Here is a 16,726-nt window from a genome sequence, read left to right on the forward strand (position 1 = left end):
ATCTTAATTTGAGCTCATTTCTTTTGTTGAAATGCAAAGCTAATTATATTTAACTCCAGACGAACACGAAGCTGCATTAACAGAGTTTTTCGAATCAAAGCAGAGTTATTTAGCGTTTCTGGGGGGCTAGGGAACTTTGTAACCAGATAAAAGATATGGGGGAGGGCAGACCTATAAAAAGTGTTATTGTGTGATTATGAAGAGGCCTTTTAATGCAGTTTTTATGTGTTGCTAAAAAGGCCTTTATTGCTTGAAGTTGGAAGCAGAATACAAATGGGCTTACAGTGTCTATTAAATGAAGAGTGGAGAAAAAAATAGTCTCTGTTTCTCTTAACTGCAAAGTAAAAATAATAATTAGTGATTACAATCCATGTCAGTGCTGGATTCGTGAGCCTGATCATGTACTAAGCAGTAAAGTAGCAGGTAGGGAACAACTGTTTGTGTCATTTAAGACATGGTTCATTGTTATGATGAACCCGTTCATCCAGGTTATGATGTCAGCAAATTGTTTCGGCCTGCCTTTATCAGTAGAACAATTAGGTTTGAATTCTCCCTGGAGTAAAATGAAGAGTATGGATGAGCTTGACATGAATAATTCAGGGGAACGTTGCTTCTGAGATAATACCTCATTTCCAGATCTGTTTTTCAGTTTCCTTGACTGAAAGCTTCTGGACACACAGCTGTCCCCTTCCTTAATCACTTTTAACAAAGTTGATTTTGCAAAACTGCTTCGACAAAAAAGCATGCTCCACCCAGTGCAAGCAAGGAGGCCAGATGTACGCTTCACCATTCAAAAAAAGTGATAAAAATCCAAAATATCTTACTGTATTTGAAATCAAGAGGTCTGATTAGTTTGGCTGGGATGTAACGAACCCCATCCTGGCTGTCACTGATTTTACTAGGTAGCCACAATCCTACTGAAAACCTAAGCTTTACATTACTGGCTTCAGCCGGGGCTCCAAGGCAGGGGTGCAGGATGAGGTGGCGAGGCCAGCACCAGAGCCCGCCGCAGCAGAAAGTTCTTCCCTTGCGAGGTGTCCCAATGTCATAGCTGTTCCTTGGCAGCACAGATGGATTTATGGTGCTTGTCTCTGCCTCGTCCTTGCTGTTCCCATCACCAAAGCTGCAAGCTGGCACTTCATTTGAGTCATGTGGGGAGGTTCTCAGAATGTCCTTGCGCCGACAGGGCAGTGTGTGTGTGCACGCGGAGCCTGCTTCTGTTCAGTGCTGACATCTTACAAGAACGGGTGCTGACGTTTGGGAAACCGAAACACATTGACAACGATGAAGGTCTTTTCAGAAGTGTCTGTGATGTGTTTTGTTTACTCAGTGCAGGAATAGAGCAGCTGGTGGTGGCTGAGAAGAGAAAGGTAGGTAGGTAATTGCAGGCTCTGGATGTTATGGGGTTATTTGTAAGGCTGAAGTGTGCCAGAACAAGGACAAGTAGCACAGAACCAGGCCGGCCAAGTGCTGCTACAGCTCTTCTGCACCATGTCTCCAGACAGCTTACTACAACAGCACTGTCTGCCACTGATTTTGTAGTCACATTGTCACTGTTTAATGGCAACATTCAACAAGACACTGACAATTTGAGAAGATAAATCAGTGCTTCTGACAGCGGCAGTTTGTTGAATGACACTGGTGTTACTCAGTTTTTCTGGGGTAAGGTAAATCAAGTGTAAAGGGCATGGATTCAAGTGTGTCAGCACTTTCTTACAATAAGCACTTGAGGGGGGGCCTTTTCTGCGTGGTTTTTTTTTCTTTTTTTTTCTTTTTACACAGCTTGTCCTTTGATGGGAGTCAGTCTATGCTAGAGGAGAGATGAAAGCAGGGAGAGCATCTTAGAATAGAAGCACCCGGGTTGTCCCTGCAGTGTGACCCAGAACCACGGACACATGAGCTAAGTGCCACTGGGATAGGAGCCTGCAGAGCATCATCTGTCGCACAGCCACCTTCGAAACCCATCCCTTCTCCTGCTGTGTGGCAGAGCCCTGAGTTCAGACACCTTATCAGAAAATCTTATTACTTGTGTCCTTTTTTTAATGGTAGCAGACAGAGGTCCTTAATTCTGCATAAAGCTGTATAAGTGCTGTCTCAAGCCCACAGTTTGTGGGCCAAACTATTTCCCAAGTCCTATAAGGAATGTTACTACTGGTTCATAATCTGAAAACACTGGGAAGAGGTCCCAGCGGGGGTTTGTATTTATTAAAATGTGTCTGTCTTCTGCTCATGCCTCTGGCTGCTACAGTGTTTGAACTGCAAACTTTTGTAATGTCATTCTGGGTGTCTGCATCGCTGCGCACTGCTGCAGCTGCTGTCCCAAGCCATTTGTTGAGTTTGTAATGATGCCTTTGCTCAAATCTAGTAGTAGTGCCATAGTAGTGCAGAAGGTCAAGCCCAAATCTATAATAGTGCAGCAGAGTAAATCTTTCTAGATGGTCTTTTTTGCGCTGCAAAGCAGAAATCTGCTCTGGAGGAATTCAGCTGTCTGGATGTGATGCTAAGATCTTTGCGGTACCTTTGCGGTTATTCCACATGGCAGAGATCTTCCTAGGAAGAGCACCTGAGAATGTGATTCCAGATGTAATATTCAGATGTCAAAAGGATTTATAGAACAACAAGAACAAAAAAATAAGCCTACAGAAGGAGGCTATTTAGTTCTTGTTGCACTGAATCTAATAAACCTTTAGCCTTTTATTATATTTGGTTCTTTGTATTTGCAGTTCTGTCTGGGAGTGAATTATATTGAAGTAGTATAGTTGAGAGGAATTAGATTACCCAGAAATAAAACAGGCTGAATGCAAGAGCTAAAAGGGCAATGTGTACTTCATTGAAAACAGGAAAGAGAGAGAGTACCCACAGACAAGACATGTGAATTAAATAAAGATGTCCAAAGGGAGACCTAAAAGGTCTAGGAATAATTTTGATTTCTTTCAGCAACAGTATCCTCAAATATTTTGTCTGGATTGTTATCTAACTTAGATTATTTTAAATGATTCTTTTGAGATTGGTCTGCGTTGAGCTGCAGGGATCTCAGGAGGTGCATCATCTTTCACCGACTCCAGGCTCCCTCGGTTCCAGACAGGCGTGTAATGGATACTTCACCCACAGGGGTCAACAGAACACCTCCTGTGTCTCTGCTGTGAAAACACCTTCCATCTCTTATTTAAAACAAATAAACAAAAGCCTGCTTCTAACATAAAAGCCTAAGGATTGATGATATTCTGTGAGAAGACAGCAGAATACACCAAAGTATACTGCTGGTGCTTTTCAGTGCTAGGGAGCTGGGTGAAATTTGCCTGGATGAACTTGGAAGCAAGTCTCAGTCACTACCATGAAGGCAGAAATCAAACTACCAGCAGTCCTCATCAATATGGCCTGGAGGAGGTTGCCTTCCTCTCCCAGGTATGCACTGGCTGCTGTGGGCATCCTGGATTCACTGGCTGCGTGGGTCTAGACTGGAAGATACTGCCAAGGAACCACAGGCTCCCATCTGTGATGGCTGGTGACTGGGACTGGCACGAGTATCTTACAGAGCAGGAAGCCATCTCCAAAGTGAAGATAACCTGTATGCAGTGCTGCCAGAATAGGTCGTGGAGCTAGTTCCAGTTACCACTCAGAGGTGCCCTAAAAAGCCACTTGATGTTCTGGTGTGCACCCCATTCCCACAGCCTGGTTTTGCAGTGTGGTGCCGATTTGAAGGTCAATCACTCTGTGTTGTTCTGTGCAGTTTTATGATGGACTGGAAGTGACTGAATGTTAGCAAGTTCTCTTGGATTCTCGGGGACCCCTGGTGCTGTAAGCTCAGACAAATACTGATAAAGAGCAATGATGATGAAGCCAAGCACCATCCACCCTATGCTCCTTCATTGGATACGTAGAGCTGGCACAGGGGTCAGAAGCCTGGCCAAGCTTTTCTGCTGTAGACAACTCAGATTGTCTAACCCTATCCTGCATGCTCCTTTCTTTTCCAGCATCTCTACAAGTGGATATTGTTCCAAGCCAGGGGGAGATCAGCGTTGGAGAATCCAAATTCTTCTTATGTCAAGGTGAGTGATGGCTTATGGTGTCGGGTGTCTACATCTGGGTTTGCTGGGAAGGCTGATCGAGGTATTAATTCGGGTAAAGCTCTGTTGTTGGGTCTAGCTGCAAGATTGTTTGCTCTTGCTTTCTTATATTTTTATGAGACTGAGTAGCAGAGGCAAGACATGCTGTTTACCGGGAACACTAAATGCACTCTCCCTTGAGAGCTGGCAACAGAAAGCAGCTCCAGCAAACAGCTTTAAAAATGGAAAAACAAAAGAAGCAGTAACTGAAATGTTGTCTCTAAGCTTGAGCAATAGCCACAATGATGGCATCTTGCATCTTTCCGCAGCCATTTGATCTTTTGAAATTAGAATTAAGCTTGGTTTTGCTGTGTACCTCTTCTTCCCAAATTTTTATTCTAACGAATTGCTAAGAGCACTAATAGGAGTGCTGGGTCACTTCAGAATCATCACCTCTGCAACTAAGGATTTTAATGCTGCTGAAAATCTGTAGTTTTGTTTTTCATCTTCTTTCTGACAAAACCCAGTGTTTGTTTAGCTTCCTGACTGCCCCAGGCTGTTCTCCTGCACCATGAGATGCAGTGCTGACATGTTCCATGTCTCCCAGAGTGGGTTCTACAATTTTATGGTGTTACCTGAATTAATATCTATGTGTCCTCTTCAAAGCAGCTAGTCTGGTTTCTAGTGGGAGGAATTGGTACGCTGGCACACCAATCATCACATCATGGAGCTTGGCATAGATCAGATAGGTGATGTTGTGAGCTTGGGGTGCAGAATGCTGTCAGAAGCCCTCACCTCCTCAGGAGCATACCAGCTGGGACAAGTAACATGTTGTCTGATCCAGGGATGCTCTAATTTGTTAATGTTGCAGTTTTGAAACTGGGAGTGTTCTCTAAGTGCTGTTTTGATGACACTTGCATGCAGAAAACTTGGGGATCAGTTAAAGCCTCCCCAATAGTAGGAGCTTGTCCCAAAGAACAAAGCAGCACAGGAATGCAGAGGTGGGAGCTGCAGGAGAGACACAGCCTGGAACCCGTTAGTAGCAATATTTATTTGCATTCAATGCAGCAGGAGGTTTAAGCTGATCAGTGCCAGAGCTGTGGCTACAGCAGTGTCACCATTTTGGTACACAAAGTAGCACAGCCAGCAAATACAAGCATTTATTGATAACATGGTGGAGCTGAAGCAGGAAGTTGTTTCTGTGTTTTGTTTTTTTTCCCTCAAACTGCATATGTGGTGGAAGGGCCAGGACAGGGGACCCCAGGATGCATGGAAGGCCATTCTGAGCTGAAATGAAATTGTTCCCCTTTATTATATGAAAAACAAGCAAACAACTAATACCATTTTTGCAGGACAGCAGCTGACCATTCACAGCGGTGTAAGATAATTTTCTTTGCTTGCTTCTCAGGTACGATAAGCCCTTCCTTGGTTCCGTCTTCCACATAGTGCTCCTGGTTGTCTTTAATGCCCTGTATATTTGCATGGGAACTCATTCCAATTTGCTTTTTTTTTTTTGTTATTGTCCCTAGTGGCAGGGGAAGCCAAATACAAAGACATTTCCTGGTTTTCTCCTAATGGTGAGAAGCTGACGCCCAACCAACAGCGCATCTCGGTGGTGCGAAATGACGACTTCTCCTCCACCCTCACCATCTACAATGCCAACATTGATGATGCTGGCATCTATAAATGTGTTGTCAGCAGCGTGGAGGAGGGAGACTCCGAGGCCACCGTCAATGTCAAAATTTTCCGTAAGAGAGCAATTCTGAGGCTATTTTCTGGTCTGTTTTGCACATGTGTGAGGTGTGATTGGGGAGGGGGAAACACCTTACTTTCCTAAAAAAAGGCTATTGCTAAAGGGGAGAAAGGAGAGTGTTAAGAAGATTATTCTTGGTTTTGAGGGGAAAATGGATATTGAGACCTTTGCTTGTCAAGTGTTTAACAGCTTGTCTGCTGCTTAAATTACTCTGAAAGACAAGAGAGCAGAAGGAAAAGATTCTGGTGCAGCATAAATGTCCAGGAGGAACAAGCAGACAGAGCAGCTTCTGTGGATGACAAACATGCTGTGAGATAAGACTAATGTTAGTAAAGTGCTTCACACGTTTAGAAGGCTTATAATTAGCTATTGGCATGTTGTCCAACAGAGCCAAGATAGCAGCTCTTCCACTTCCTGCTGGGGAGCTGGGCAGCGGCTTCTAAGTTGACATTTTCTTTTCACCTTGTGGGCAAATCTATGAGCTAAGCAGAGCGTTGATTTGGCCCTCTGATAAGCCTGGGATGCAGGGCTGGAAAACGGAGTTCCTGGGTCGCAGTGCAGTGTATTGGGTCAGGTTATCCTGTGTATCCTCCCCTCTGGGGCAAGTAGGTTTCTAGAAAATATGCCCTTTTGGTTTTCTTTTTCTTTTTCCTTTTTTTCCCCCCAAGCTTGAGCTGAAACCACAGCTTGAGGTGTGTTGAAAAAGCTGAAGTGACTTTCTCCTTCCATTGCTTTCAGAAAAGCTGATGTTCAAGAACGCTCCCACTCCTCAGGAATTCAAGGAAGGGGATGATGCTGTGATTGTGTGTGATGTGGTCAGCTCGCTGCCTCCTACCATCATTTGGAAACACAAAGGAAGGGATGTTATCCTAAAAAAAGATGGTAAGGCGCAAGGTGTATTGGTGCTTGTCTGTTTAGGGGTCAAATCTCCATGTCCCATCAGGGCTCAAGATTATTTCAGGAAAACAAAATGGTTGCAGTCACAAGGGAGAAAGAATTCATTTGCATGTAACACTAGGTTTTAGGATGTGAATGTGGCTTTTCAAGGTGCTGTGATTTGGCAGAGGCAGGACTGTAATGTTCCCACAGAGATCGACGGTCATCAGGCTTTGACACTGGCTTAGGCTAGGGAATGCTGGGAGCATTTCTCAGATTAACAGAAAATGTCATCAGACAGAAAAGCTGCATGTTGTGACGCTTTATAGTAGTAGTCCTGAGGAAAAATTGCTAAATGCTCCTGGTGGGAGCTTTTCCTCTTAGTTCAAGGTGCTACAGACTGTCTTGCCCAGAGTGGCATCTCACTGGCAGGGAGGATTCCAGAGCCCCACCTCCAGCTGAGCATTAGTGCCTCGACTGTTTCTGACATCTTGTTGCAGGCACAAGGGAACTGTAGTAAGACTTGAATTCGGCCATCCTTGGGCAAGAGGGTCAAGTTTGAAATTTGTTTCCTCTCTGATACTACTGAAATGTAAATGTGTTTGTGTATTTATCTTCTCATAGCTGCGTGTATGCTAGAATATAAAGCACCAGAGCAATTTGTCTGCTATCCCTGTCTGGTTTTCTTTCTTGACAATGTCAGATCCGATTACTGCAGTATCTCCATTTTAATGTGATGTGAAGGGAAGTTTCATTACATTAAGCCTCATCTCCAACTCAGAAAGGGCAAGGAGAGGTGAAGAACCTGTTAACTGCGCTGAGCTTTCCTGAGGATCCTTGGATGAACTTTGCTTTTTTCTCTTCTAGTTCGATTTATAGTCCTGTCCAACAACTACCTGCAGATCCGGGGAATTAAGAAAACAGATGAAGGGACGTACCGCTGTGAGGGCCGGATCTTGGCTCGTGGGGAGATCAACTTCAAAGATATTCAGGTCATTGTAAATGGTGAGTAGCGCAGAGTTAGGACGAGTAAGTGGTAAAGGCCTATAGTACCTGCACTCCAAGCTGCTGATGGAAATGTTACCTTAGGTTCACACTCAGGAGTTACCAACAGCTTAATAATCTTTCTCTGCTGTGTCAAGTAAAAACATCCATGAGTGCTTTACCAGCTGTTTACAGGAAATCGTCATACCAAGAGAAAGCTTAAGCTTAATGACTTAGTGAGGTATTGGTCTGTTTGAGACTCACAAGTGTTTTTGTCCATGGTACCAAGTTTCCGTGCATCTCTCCATCCCTGCTTTTCCTTCCCTAAGCTGATTGGAGAGCTCACGCATCAAACCTGCTGGTAGAAACATGCAAGTGACAGTTCAAGGGTTTAAATCACTCATGGCATCTGTCTGTATTGTAGAAATTTACAGTGAGCCTTCCAGGGCTTTTTCTTGCTCACATCTTCTGCCTCCCCTTGCTAACTTCAGCGTGGTTTCCTTCTCTTCCAGTACCTCCTTCTGTGCGTGCCAGGCAGAGCACTATGAATGCCACTGCCAACCTCAGCCAGTCTGTCACCTTAGCGTGTGATGCTGACGGCTTTCCTGAGCCAACCATGACGTGGACAAAGTAAGATACTGAATACAGTTTGCTGATTCTGTGTGATCGTGGATGTTTTCACTAAGGTGGTGTTTATAAACTCAGTGGTGTATATAGCTCTTACATGTAGACTACAATGTGTGTTTCTGTATAATAATACAGTTCTCGTTAACATAAAACCTCAAACAAATAGCCTTTGACTGCTTCTCCCCAACACAGCCAGTGTGCTTTGTGCCCTGCAGGGATGGAGAGCCAATAGAGCCAGAGGATGACGAAGAGAAATACAGTTTTAACTATGATGGGTCCGAGCTAATCATCAAGAAGGTAGATAAGAGTGATGAAGCAGAGTACATCTGCATCGCTGAGAACAAGGCTGGCGAGCAGGATGCCACCATTCATCTCAAAGTCTTTGGTAAGTATGGTCTTATCCTCCCTTTCCAAGCCCATTGCCTATTGGTAGCTTACTAGTAGAAGCTGGAAGTAGCCTCCTTATCCCAAATACTGCCTGATGTGGCTTACCCAACACTGCTTCTTTCCCTAGCATTGCTGTGCACCTCTGTTCCATCATGCTAGGCAAAACAATTTCTGAGCTTGTGTCTGAAACGTATGCCCACTCCATTCTGCTTCTTCACAGATAAAAATAAATAAAGTCCTGTGCATGGGAATGGTGTGAGGTTCATAGGCTTCTTGAAATATCTTCCAGGCCCAGAAGGCTGAATCCAAATCCAAAAAAGCTGTAAGCTGAGATAGAAAAGGTCTTCTAGTTCTGCAAGGAGACATTGCCATCCTGGGCCTCACTCACACATCACTCTTTCTCCTTCTCCATATGGCAGTAAACTTTTGCCAGTTTAAAAGCATTTTTCCCCCATGTTACTTGTTTCAGACATTGCTGTTTACAGTCAAGCTTTGTTCTGAGCAGCCACTGAATGAATGTTGTTTTTCCTTCTTTTCAGCAAAACCCAAAATCACATATGTGGAGAATAAAACAGCTATGGAGCTGGAGGATCAGATCACGCTGACCTGTGAGGCATCTGGGGACCCAATCCCTTCCATCACTTGGAGAACCTCAACCCGGAACATCAGCAATGAAGAGAAGGTATCAGCACTCCCCAAAACATGGTCTCACTGGCAGGGATCAGTGCAGCTCTTACCTTCCTGCCTTTGCTGATATACACTGCATGATGGCAACAGCCAAATGCACGTGGAAATCATGGTGATTCCCTGCCTCCATAGAGAACACTTGTAGTCCTGCACAGACTGTCTACTGAAGGGCCAGCTCCACAGCAGAAGTAATGCCATAGGTGTGCTTTTGTGCAAAGAGCTGTCTCAACTGACAACATGCTTTTTAATTCTTGCTTGTATTGGTCCAAGCTGAAATAATTTACAAAGCACTAGGCCCTGGCCCCTTTTCAGAGGAGTTTGCCAAGGGATGTACAGTTACAGGAGACTTGTGAATGGGGTTTCTGTCTTCTGTTTCCAAGCTGAGAGGTGGGAATGAGTACCCTGATTCCAGCGTTGCCCATGCTGTCATCATGATAATGATATCATCTGGGAGTGTGGCAGCTGAAGAGGCGCGGGGTATTCTCTCCAAGATGCAGTGGACCAAAATGAACCTGTTAATTCATTCTTGCCCTTCTGTATGCTAACTCTGCATGTACTAGAAGCACAAAAACCTCACTGCCTTTGTGTTCACCTGTTCTGTGGATCACATCATTTTGTTCTTACAAGGCAAAAATAATTAGCAGTTTTTTTCTTTTGAAAAAGGTGCTGGGTTTTTTACTGGACAAAATTCCCCTTTACCAGACAAGATGAGGATGGGCTTTGTTACTCTGAATATTGCATAATGGTTGTGTAGTAAGTTGACTAGGAGGCGTAGTTTAGAGCTGAAGAAAACTTAGACCAAAGTTGGAATAAGGAATTACTGCTCATTAATAATCTTCTAGTGAAAGGATCCTTCAAGGCTGAGCTACCTTGTGAATATGAGGGGTTCTGACTCATGAAGGTAAAATCCGAAAGACATGTCAGGTCTTAGAGGTAACCACTGTCAGCCATCCACGTAGCTACCATTCTGCACTACAGCCTCCTAAACGAGCTTTTTATATTCCCTCCATGGTGTCAGCTCTTCACCATGTCAGTAATGTGTAACTTTTTTTTATCAGGGTTGCCAAAGATTTTTAGCTTTAATTTCCCCCCACCAGATAAATCTTCATGTCTTCTGGATTCAAAGGTTTGTGTAAATCTCTGCAAAGTTTAGGGAGAAATTCCCATTGCCTTTGAAAGCTGTGTGCTTGGGCTTTGACTACAGTATGATTGGCGGACCTGTTTTTCTACGGTAAGGATATTCGTGGTCTTGTCTCAGTCTAGGAGTGTAATGGGAGGAGTTAAATGCTCCAGCACTTCTAGCACTAGAGTTTGGAATCCAGCCAGGGAACAGAGCTTTGACAGAGAAGAATATTAGAACCGAAATAAGACTAAATCAAGCAGAAGTCTGTAGGAGAGCCTGTTTACAGAGAGTCCTGTCTGTCCAGCCCAATTAAACTAATGAGATCTCAGTGGCAAAACTGCTAAGCATTTTTGAGACTCTCACATATCCTCTTCAGTACAGTGATGGATATTAAGGAATGATGTTACATATTCTAGTAGTTTCTTAGTAGAGGAGGAAAAAATCAAAGGTTTGAGGTACCATCATGTTCATCGTGTACTGGTTCAAACCTTTGCAACAAAGGTGTGCTATCATATGCCATTAACTTTGGAGGCAGGATTTTCTTCTCTCTCTCTCTCTCTCTGTCTCTCTCTCTTTGCTTTTTCTCATTCTCAATCTCATGTCGCAAGTTCAAGTGAATGGTACAGACCTCCAGAAAATCCCCAGGTCAGAATAGCTCTGATGACATGCTATGATGTGTACCTTCAGTTTAAAATCCACTTACTGTCTCTGGGACAGCACAGGTAAATGGATGGTGTGGGAGAGACAGAACAGTTTCTAAAAATACTGAGCCCTAATTCTGAACATGCGTTAGAAACTCGGATGCATCTGTCTTGCTACAGGTTGTTTACTCCTGTAACCATACGCCAGTCCTTATTTTTCAAGGTGTACAGGTGCCTTAACTCCCAGGAGGTAGGTACTTCTTGGTACTTTAAGAGGAGGGGAAAAAAAAGTGGTTCACTTTGGTTGCTAATGTAGAAACATGTTATTTAGGAAAAACTTGTTTTCTTTTGGTCTGAAATTCCTCTCCATCTGCTGCAGAATGTAGTAGAGCTAACAGCCCTAGGAAGTCCTTACCATAATTATTTGCAATGGTTTGGCTTTGTCTTTCCCCAAGTATTTATTGCTGTGCCTATGTGGGGAGGAGAATTTTTTTGTTATTACCCCTTGTAATGCTGATTTAGGCCAGTATGCTGTATTCCTCATCACCTTCACTAAACATTATTCCCTTTAATAGAGACACATTCCTTCTACCTCTCTTGCAGAATATCAACTCCACTTCAGTGTCTATGTAGTTTTAATCTATTGTATATTGGTGTGTGCGGGCTTTATGATTTCATTGCAGACACAGTTATACTTCCTGTCAGATTTTTGGATGAAGCAATAACTGGCTACTCTCACATGAACTTCCTTGAAACAGTTGCTGAGACAGTCTTGGGTTTCTTGCCCAGCAGCGTAGCTCAGTGTGTGAGGAAAGGGCTAGGGAACAGGTAATGCTTTTCTGCAGGTCTTCTAACATCTTGCCATTGCAGGCAGCAGGTATATGTTCAGTGATGCAGAGACAATGTCAGATCCCCGGAACTCCCTTGTAATCGAAGATGCTCCTATTTAACTCCTTGCTCCCTAGTTGAAGGGAAGATGCTGGTGTGCATATGAGGGTCTTGGTTCTCCCCCTGGGGAATGTGCCTCCTACAGACGTGAGGTTGTGTATCTCTTGCTCTCAGTGAGGAAGAGCTAAGCTGAAGCTCTCCAGGATGGAGGTGGTGGTTCTGCTGTTCCCCCATGCCCGCCAGCCCCAGTACAAAGAAGCAGCAAGCTCAAGGATTGTGGGAACAGGCTTTTTCCCTCCCTCTTCCTCTAGGTTGGCAGGTGGTGAACACCACTGGATAAAGGCACATCTGATTTTCCATCCCTCTGTGCTGATGCTATAGAAACTCATTGGAGAGGATTGAAACGGGTGATACGAATGAGGCAGTCCCCTGGCTAGCTCAGGTAGAGAGAAGAACTTGTACATGAAAAAGGGATTATGCTGAATTCTGATGATGCTTGCCTGCTCAGTTTTCAGGAACTTGTGCACGAGAGATCTAGATCTATAGACATGATGAGGTTATGGGAGTGCAGGGCAGCCCATGCGTGTGCTGGTGAGCTTTTTCTTCAAGGTGGGTCCACCTCAGGCCTCAAGTTAGAAGTAAATAGCCTGCTTTTATCTAAGATGGTATAAAATGAGGCTGTCTGTACCATTTGTTAATACTTCGGTCTCGTATTTTTCACTGGAAGCACTGTGGAAACAATACTGTGCTTTTTATTCTCATTTCTTTAATTTTCATCTCCATTTCTGTAATGTCACTTTTGTGTATGCTGTTGTATCCACAAGCAAGCAATGCTTGTGCCCCACATTGAAAAATGCTATCATAGCTGTGATATTAGCAGGTGATTTTTGCCTCCTAAATTTGAAATGGATTGAATTGAGATGGAAATAGACACCAGAAGAAAAACACGTGAAATTCATAGGGGGAAAAAGGGAACTCAGCAACTTTGGTCTTTGCAAACCAGAGTGAATATGGTCCACGCTGTTGCTGTCTCTCTCTGAATGGGAAATGTATGTTTATCAGTACGGTTTGTGCATGTTCCACTGATGCCTGTAGTTTGGTTGTCCCGAGCCCAGTAAGGATTGGGTGTGCACATCCCTAACCCTAATGAGCTGGACGTGGTCAGCTGGAGGTCCGTGGTTCTGCCCTGTTGTGTCCTGTGCAGGGGTCAGAATGTTTCAAGCTCTACAGCTTGAGGACCTCCTACTCCTGGCACAGTTTGCATGTAAAAACCTGTACAAATGCATGATCAGTTCAATGCTGTGAGCATTAATAATAATTAGCATGCCTGGGTGGCCAACAAACTGGTGGAGAACTTTGCAATTAAGTGACTTAGGTCATCAGAATCATTTACCTTGGGTGCTGGGGGCCTGTTTGTAGAACTGGTGGGATCTGACAGAGGAAATAGTCATCCAATTTAAGAACAGAAGCAGAGTCTTTAGGTATGATTAGCCCTTGTTTAGTCACTTGAAGATCAGTTTTTAGGATATTATATTCTGAACGCAAATGAAAATTGAGGTTGGGAAATGGAAATTGCGATCACCCCCGGCACGAGATACACAACCTGGAGCCTGCATGTACAAAGAAAGTAGTGTGGTGCATACACTATGATACCTAAAAGCAACCTTTGATAAACTTTTATTGCTTTTTTTTTTTCCTGTTGTTGTTGTGTTCTATATCTGTTCTCTCCAGGCTTCGTGGACCCGGCCCGAGAAGCAAGAGGTATAAGATTACCAGAGCTTTAGCAAACTTCTTAGGTTTTCTGTTGTTGTTCTTTTTAAGTATTACAGATTAACAAATCTCTAGTCCAGCAACCACGCCAACTAAACCAGCATTAATATTATGAATAAATTAAATATTAATACATAAAAGAAGCAGCTAATAGTTAGACGTTGCTTGGCATGTAGTGATGTGCTTCTGAATGAGCAAACTAGCTGTGTTGGGAGTGAGTAATCCTGGTTGACACTTAAAAAAAAAAAAATGGGGGGGGGAAGGTAGGGAAGACCAATGCAATACCTGACAAATACTGCTTTCATGATTTCCTTGTATGCTACAAGCGTGGATCATGTTTCCTTTCTGGAGTTTCAAGAATTAGCCCCAGCATGCATTCTGGAATGGTATTTTTTTTTTCTAAGCATAGCCTGTTGCTCCAGCCAACTCATCTGTTTGCTCATGGCACTTCTTGAGTTTTGACCTTCTTTTAAAGGACAGCTGCATCATATTCCATTTCAAAATCAATGCAGTTAAATCTTTCACAAGTTACATTAAAAAAAAAAAATGCTCCCAATTCGCAAATTAATGTTATTTGACTTGAATTTGCAAGGGTCAGTGACAGGGTGCAGGATAACACAGTGAGTGTTTGATGCAAGTCTGGTTTGTTTTGTTTCACACTCAGTGCTATATTTTAAACATAATAACGATCGTTATACATCTATGTGTGTATTCTATACACATTAATACACCATTATGTTCACCTGATCTGTAGAAATACTTGCTTCAAAATGGACCAGAAACTGTTTCCAAGCAAATAAATAGAGGTCAGGTGGAGAACCAAATGAGCTACCAGGACCAGATAACTCCAATCTGTATGTTTAGAATCAGCTTTGTGGAGGCTCTGACTATCTTGACTTCTTTTTTGTTTGTTTTTTAAGCTGTCTCAGGGGTGATGTGGCCTAAACAACGTGAAATGGAAGCTCTAACTTAAGCCCCACCAGTCTTTCTCTTACCTGGGGCTGAGAACATACTGTCCGTTCTTACTTTGAAATAATCTCTTGAAACAGATGAATTGTACACAGTGAAAGCATCAGAGATTCAGATTAGATTGTGTTCAAGAATTTGGAATTTGAGTAGTTGCATCTCAAGTTAATTCCTTCTTCCTGTTAATTCCTGTTACAATTGTCTATCCCTTCCCCCCTCGGTGTATTCAGCGTACTCTCTGTCTCAAGCTTTTTATTAATGTGAACACTAAGACTATTAAGCTTGCTGTCTCTGAATTCCTTATTTTCTCTGTTTTAAAGTATCTGACTTGTCAGTGAGAACTTCTTGAAGCATATTGCAGCTTGTGTAGACTTATCTTGACAATAAGTGGCTAATACAAAAACTCAGTTACAAGCAAAATTGCACCTCTGTTGCATCACAGGCTGGTAACTAGGAGTTAGCCCAACTTTACAGATGGGAGGAGGATCAAGCACGGAGCTAGGAGCACTCATCTTCCTTCACTGGAGTTAGTGCTGTGGTCAGGATTTTCAGGTGCTGCTTTATAATGACATCTTGTGGGTGGAAAATGGGTGAGGAGACTGTTTGAAGCTGTCATGGACGCTTGATGAAAGGACTAAAAAATCCTTCAGTTGAAGGGAAAGGTGGTAAATGGATTTCCCTCCTGTCTTAACGCTAGGGTGTTAAAATCTCTACCAGCTGTTTACGGAGTGACTGTATGCCATGGGGTTGTCAGAGTTTGGAGAAAAACACCTGTGTGCATCTCAGGGTAAGCTGTAGCAGTCAGCAGCGTGGAGCACCATGATGCCCTTTTCTGTAGAGTTGGCTGTTGGTATGGCGTGAGTTCTTCCTTGTCTCTCTTAGGGGGTTTCACCACTGCTAGGACACTGTGGGGTGCAAAATAACTGAGCCAGGGAGGCTAGGTAAAGGGCTTACAGCTGTCCACATCTCTGCCTCAGAAGTTTCTACCTATCCTGTGCCTCTTAATAGCCAGGAATTGTTAGCACCTGCTGGGCTGAAATATCAATTAAGAAAACTGATGGTGTGGTTTTTTGTGTTGTTTTTTTTTTTTTTTTTGTGTGTGGATATTGTTCTCTTGAATATTTTTCCTGATCTTTCTTTCTCTTTACATGTGCCTTTTATAAGAAATAGAGCTTCATCTTCAGGATTGGTTGTATTATTGCTAAAGGTTTTGTTTTATCTTAACTGCCTGGCACTGTTTTGTTCGTATGGCATCTTGGCACTGGGGAGAAAGGAGGTGACACGATATACACTTCAGTTGTGTAAGATACCACAGTGGAGCAATGTCACGTTAAGGGACCCTTGGCTGTTTCCAAGAAACAGTGCACACCAAGTGGTGTGTTCATGGAATACACAACTGGTTCCAGCAACACAAGGGACCAAGTGCAGGAGAGGCAGGAGAGTTTGTGGCATTGGTCTGCAGCAGCAGGTACAGCAGTGAGGGCATCTAATTTGTTCACCTGTACTGATGTCATTTTGGAAACAAGATGAGAAGTTTGTCCTTTAAAGCTTCCAAGCTGATCGCAAGCAGCCAGAGCTTGCACAAACACCGGTGTGGAGAAAGGAGTCCAGAGCCACTTGTGCTCGTGCATTAAGAGAGCACTTGGGCTTGGTCCCAGGCCAAAGAGGCTGCAATCCAATTTCGAGGGGGGGGGGGGAAATGATATATGGGTTGGGACCCCTGGGTGGTTGCAGTCCCTTGAAACGGATGGTAGCCTGGATTTTACATTCCTTGTTTTTCTGTCATTGATGGCCCTACACTGCCTGTGGGAGCAGTTTCTGAACTGACATGTAACCAGTGGAGTTTGCTTTAGAGTTTTCTTGAAGCATCAGAACACCTTGAAGCAGGTTGTGTTTAGAGGGGTCATGTAGTTTTCTTGCCCTGCTCGCTGTTCAGTGCCACATTCGTGTGAAAACTCTGAGCTTTTATCCTGCCTGA

The 16,726-nt window shown here is 43.5% G+C and overlaps 1 protein-coding gene across 8 annotated transcripts in view; it reads left to right on the forward strand.

The window, feature by feature from the left end:
- NCAM1 (neural cell adhesion molecule 1) overlaps positions 1-16,726 on the forward strand; it is a 107,454-nt gene that overhangs the window by 50,565 nt on the left and 40,163 nt on the right. For 5 of the 8 annotated variants that reach the window (XM_068659519.1, XM_068659522.1, XM_068659525.1 and 2 more), the window contains exons 2-9: positions 3,975-4,049; positions 5,576-5,794; positions 6,538-6,681; positions 7,543-7,680; positions 8,172-8,289; positions 8,502-8,671; positions 9,213-9,355; positions 13,744-13,773. In XM_068659519.1, coding sequence (XP_068515620.1) covers positions 3,975-4,049; positions 5,576-5,794; positions 6,538-6,681; positions 7,543-7,680; positions 8,172-8,289; positions 8,502-8,671; positions 9,213-9,355; positions 13,744-13,773 — 1,037 coding nt within the window. The remainder of the gene's footprint in view (positions 1-3,974; positions 4,050-5,575; positions 5,795-6,537; positions 6,682-7,542; positions 7,681-8,171; positions 8,290-8,501; positions 8,672-9,212; positions 9,356-13,743; positions 13,774-16,726) is intronic. The other 3 variants (XM_068659521.1, XM_068659526.1, XM_068659524.1) reach the window with 1 other exon arrangement.

Source organism: Anas acuta, chromosome 23 (assembly GCF_963932015.1).
Source record: "Anas acuta chromosome 23, bAnaAcu1.1, whole genome shotgun sequence".
In the NCBI taxonomy this organism is placed as follows: Eukaryota; Metazoa; Chordata; class Aves; order Anseriformes; family Anatidae; genus Anas; species Anas acuta.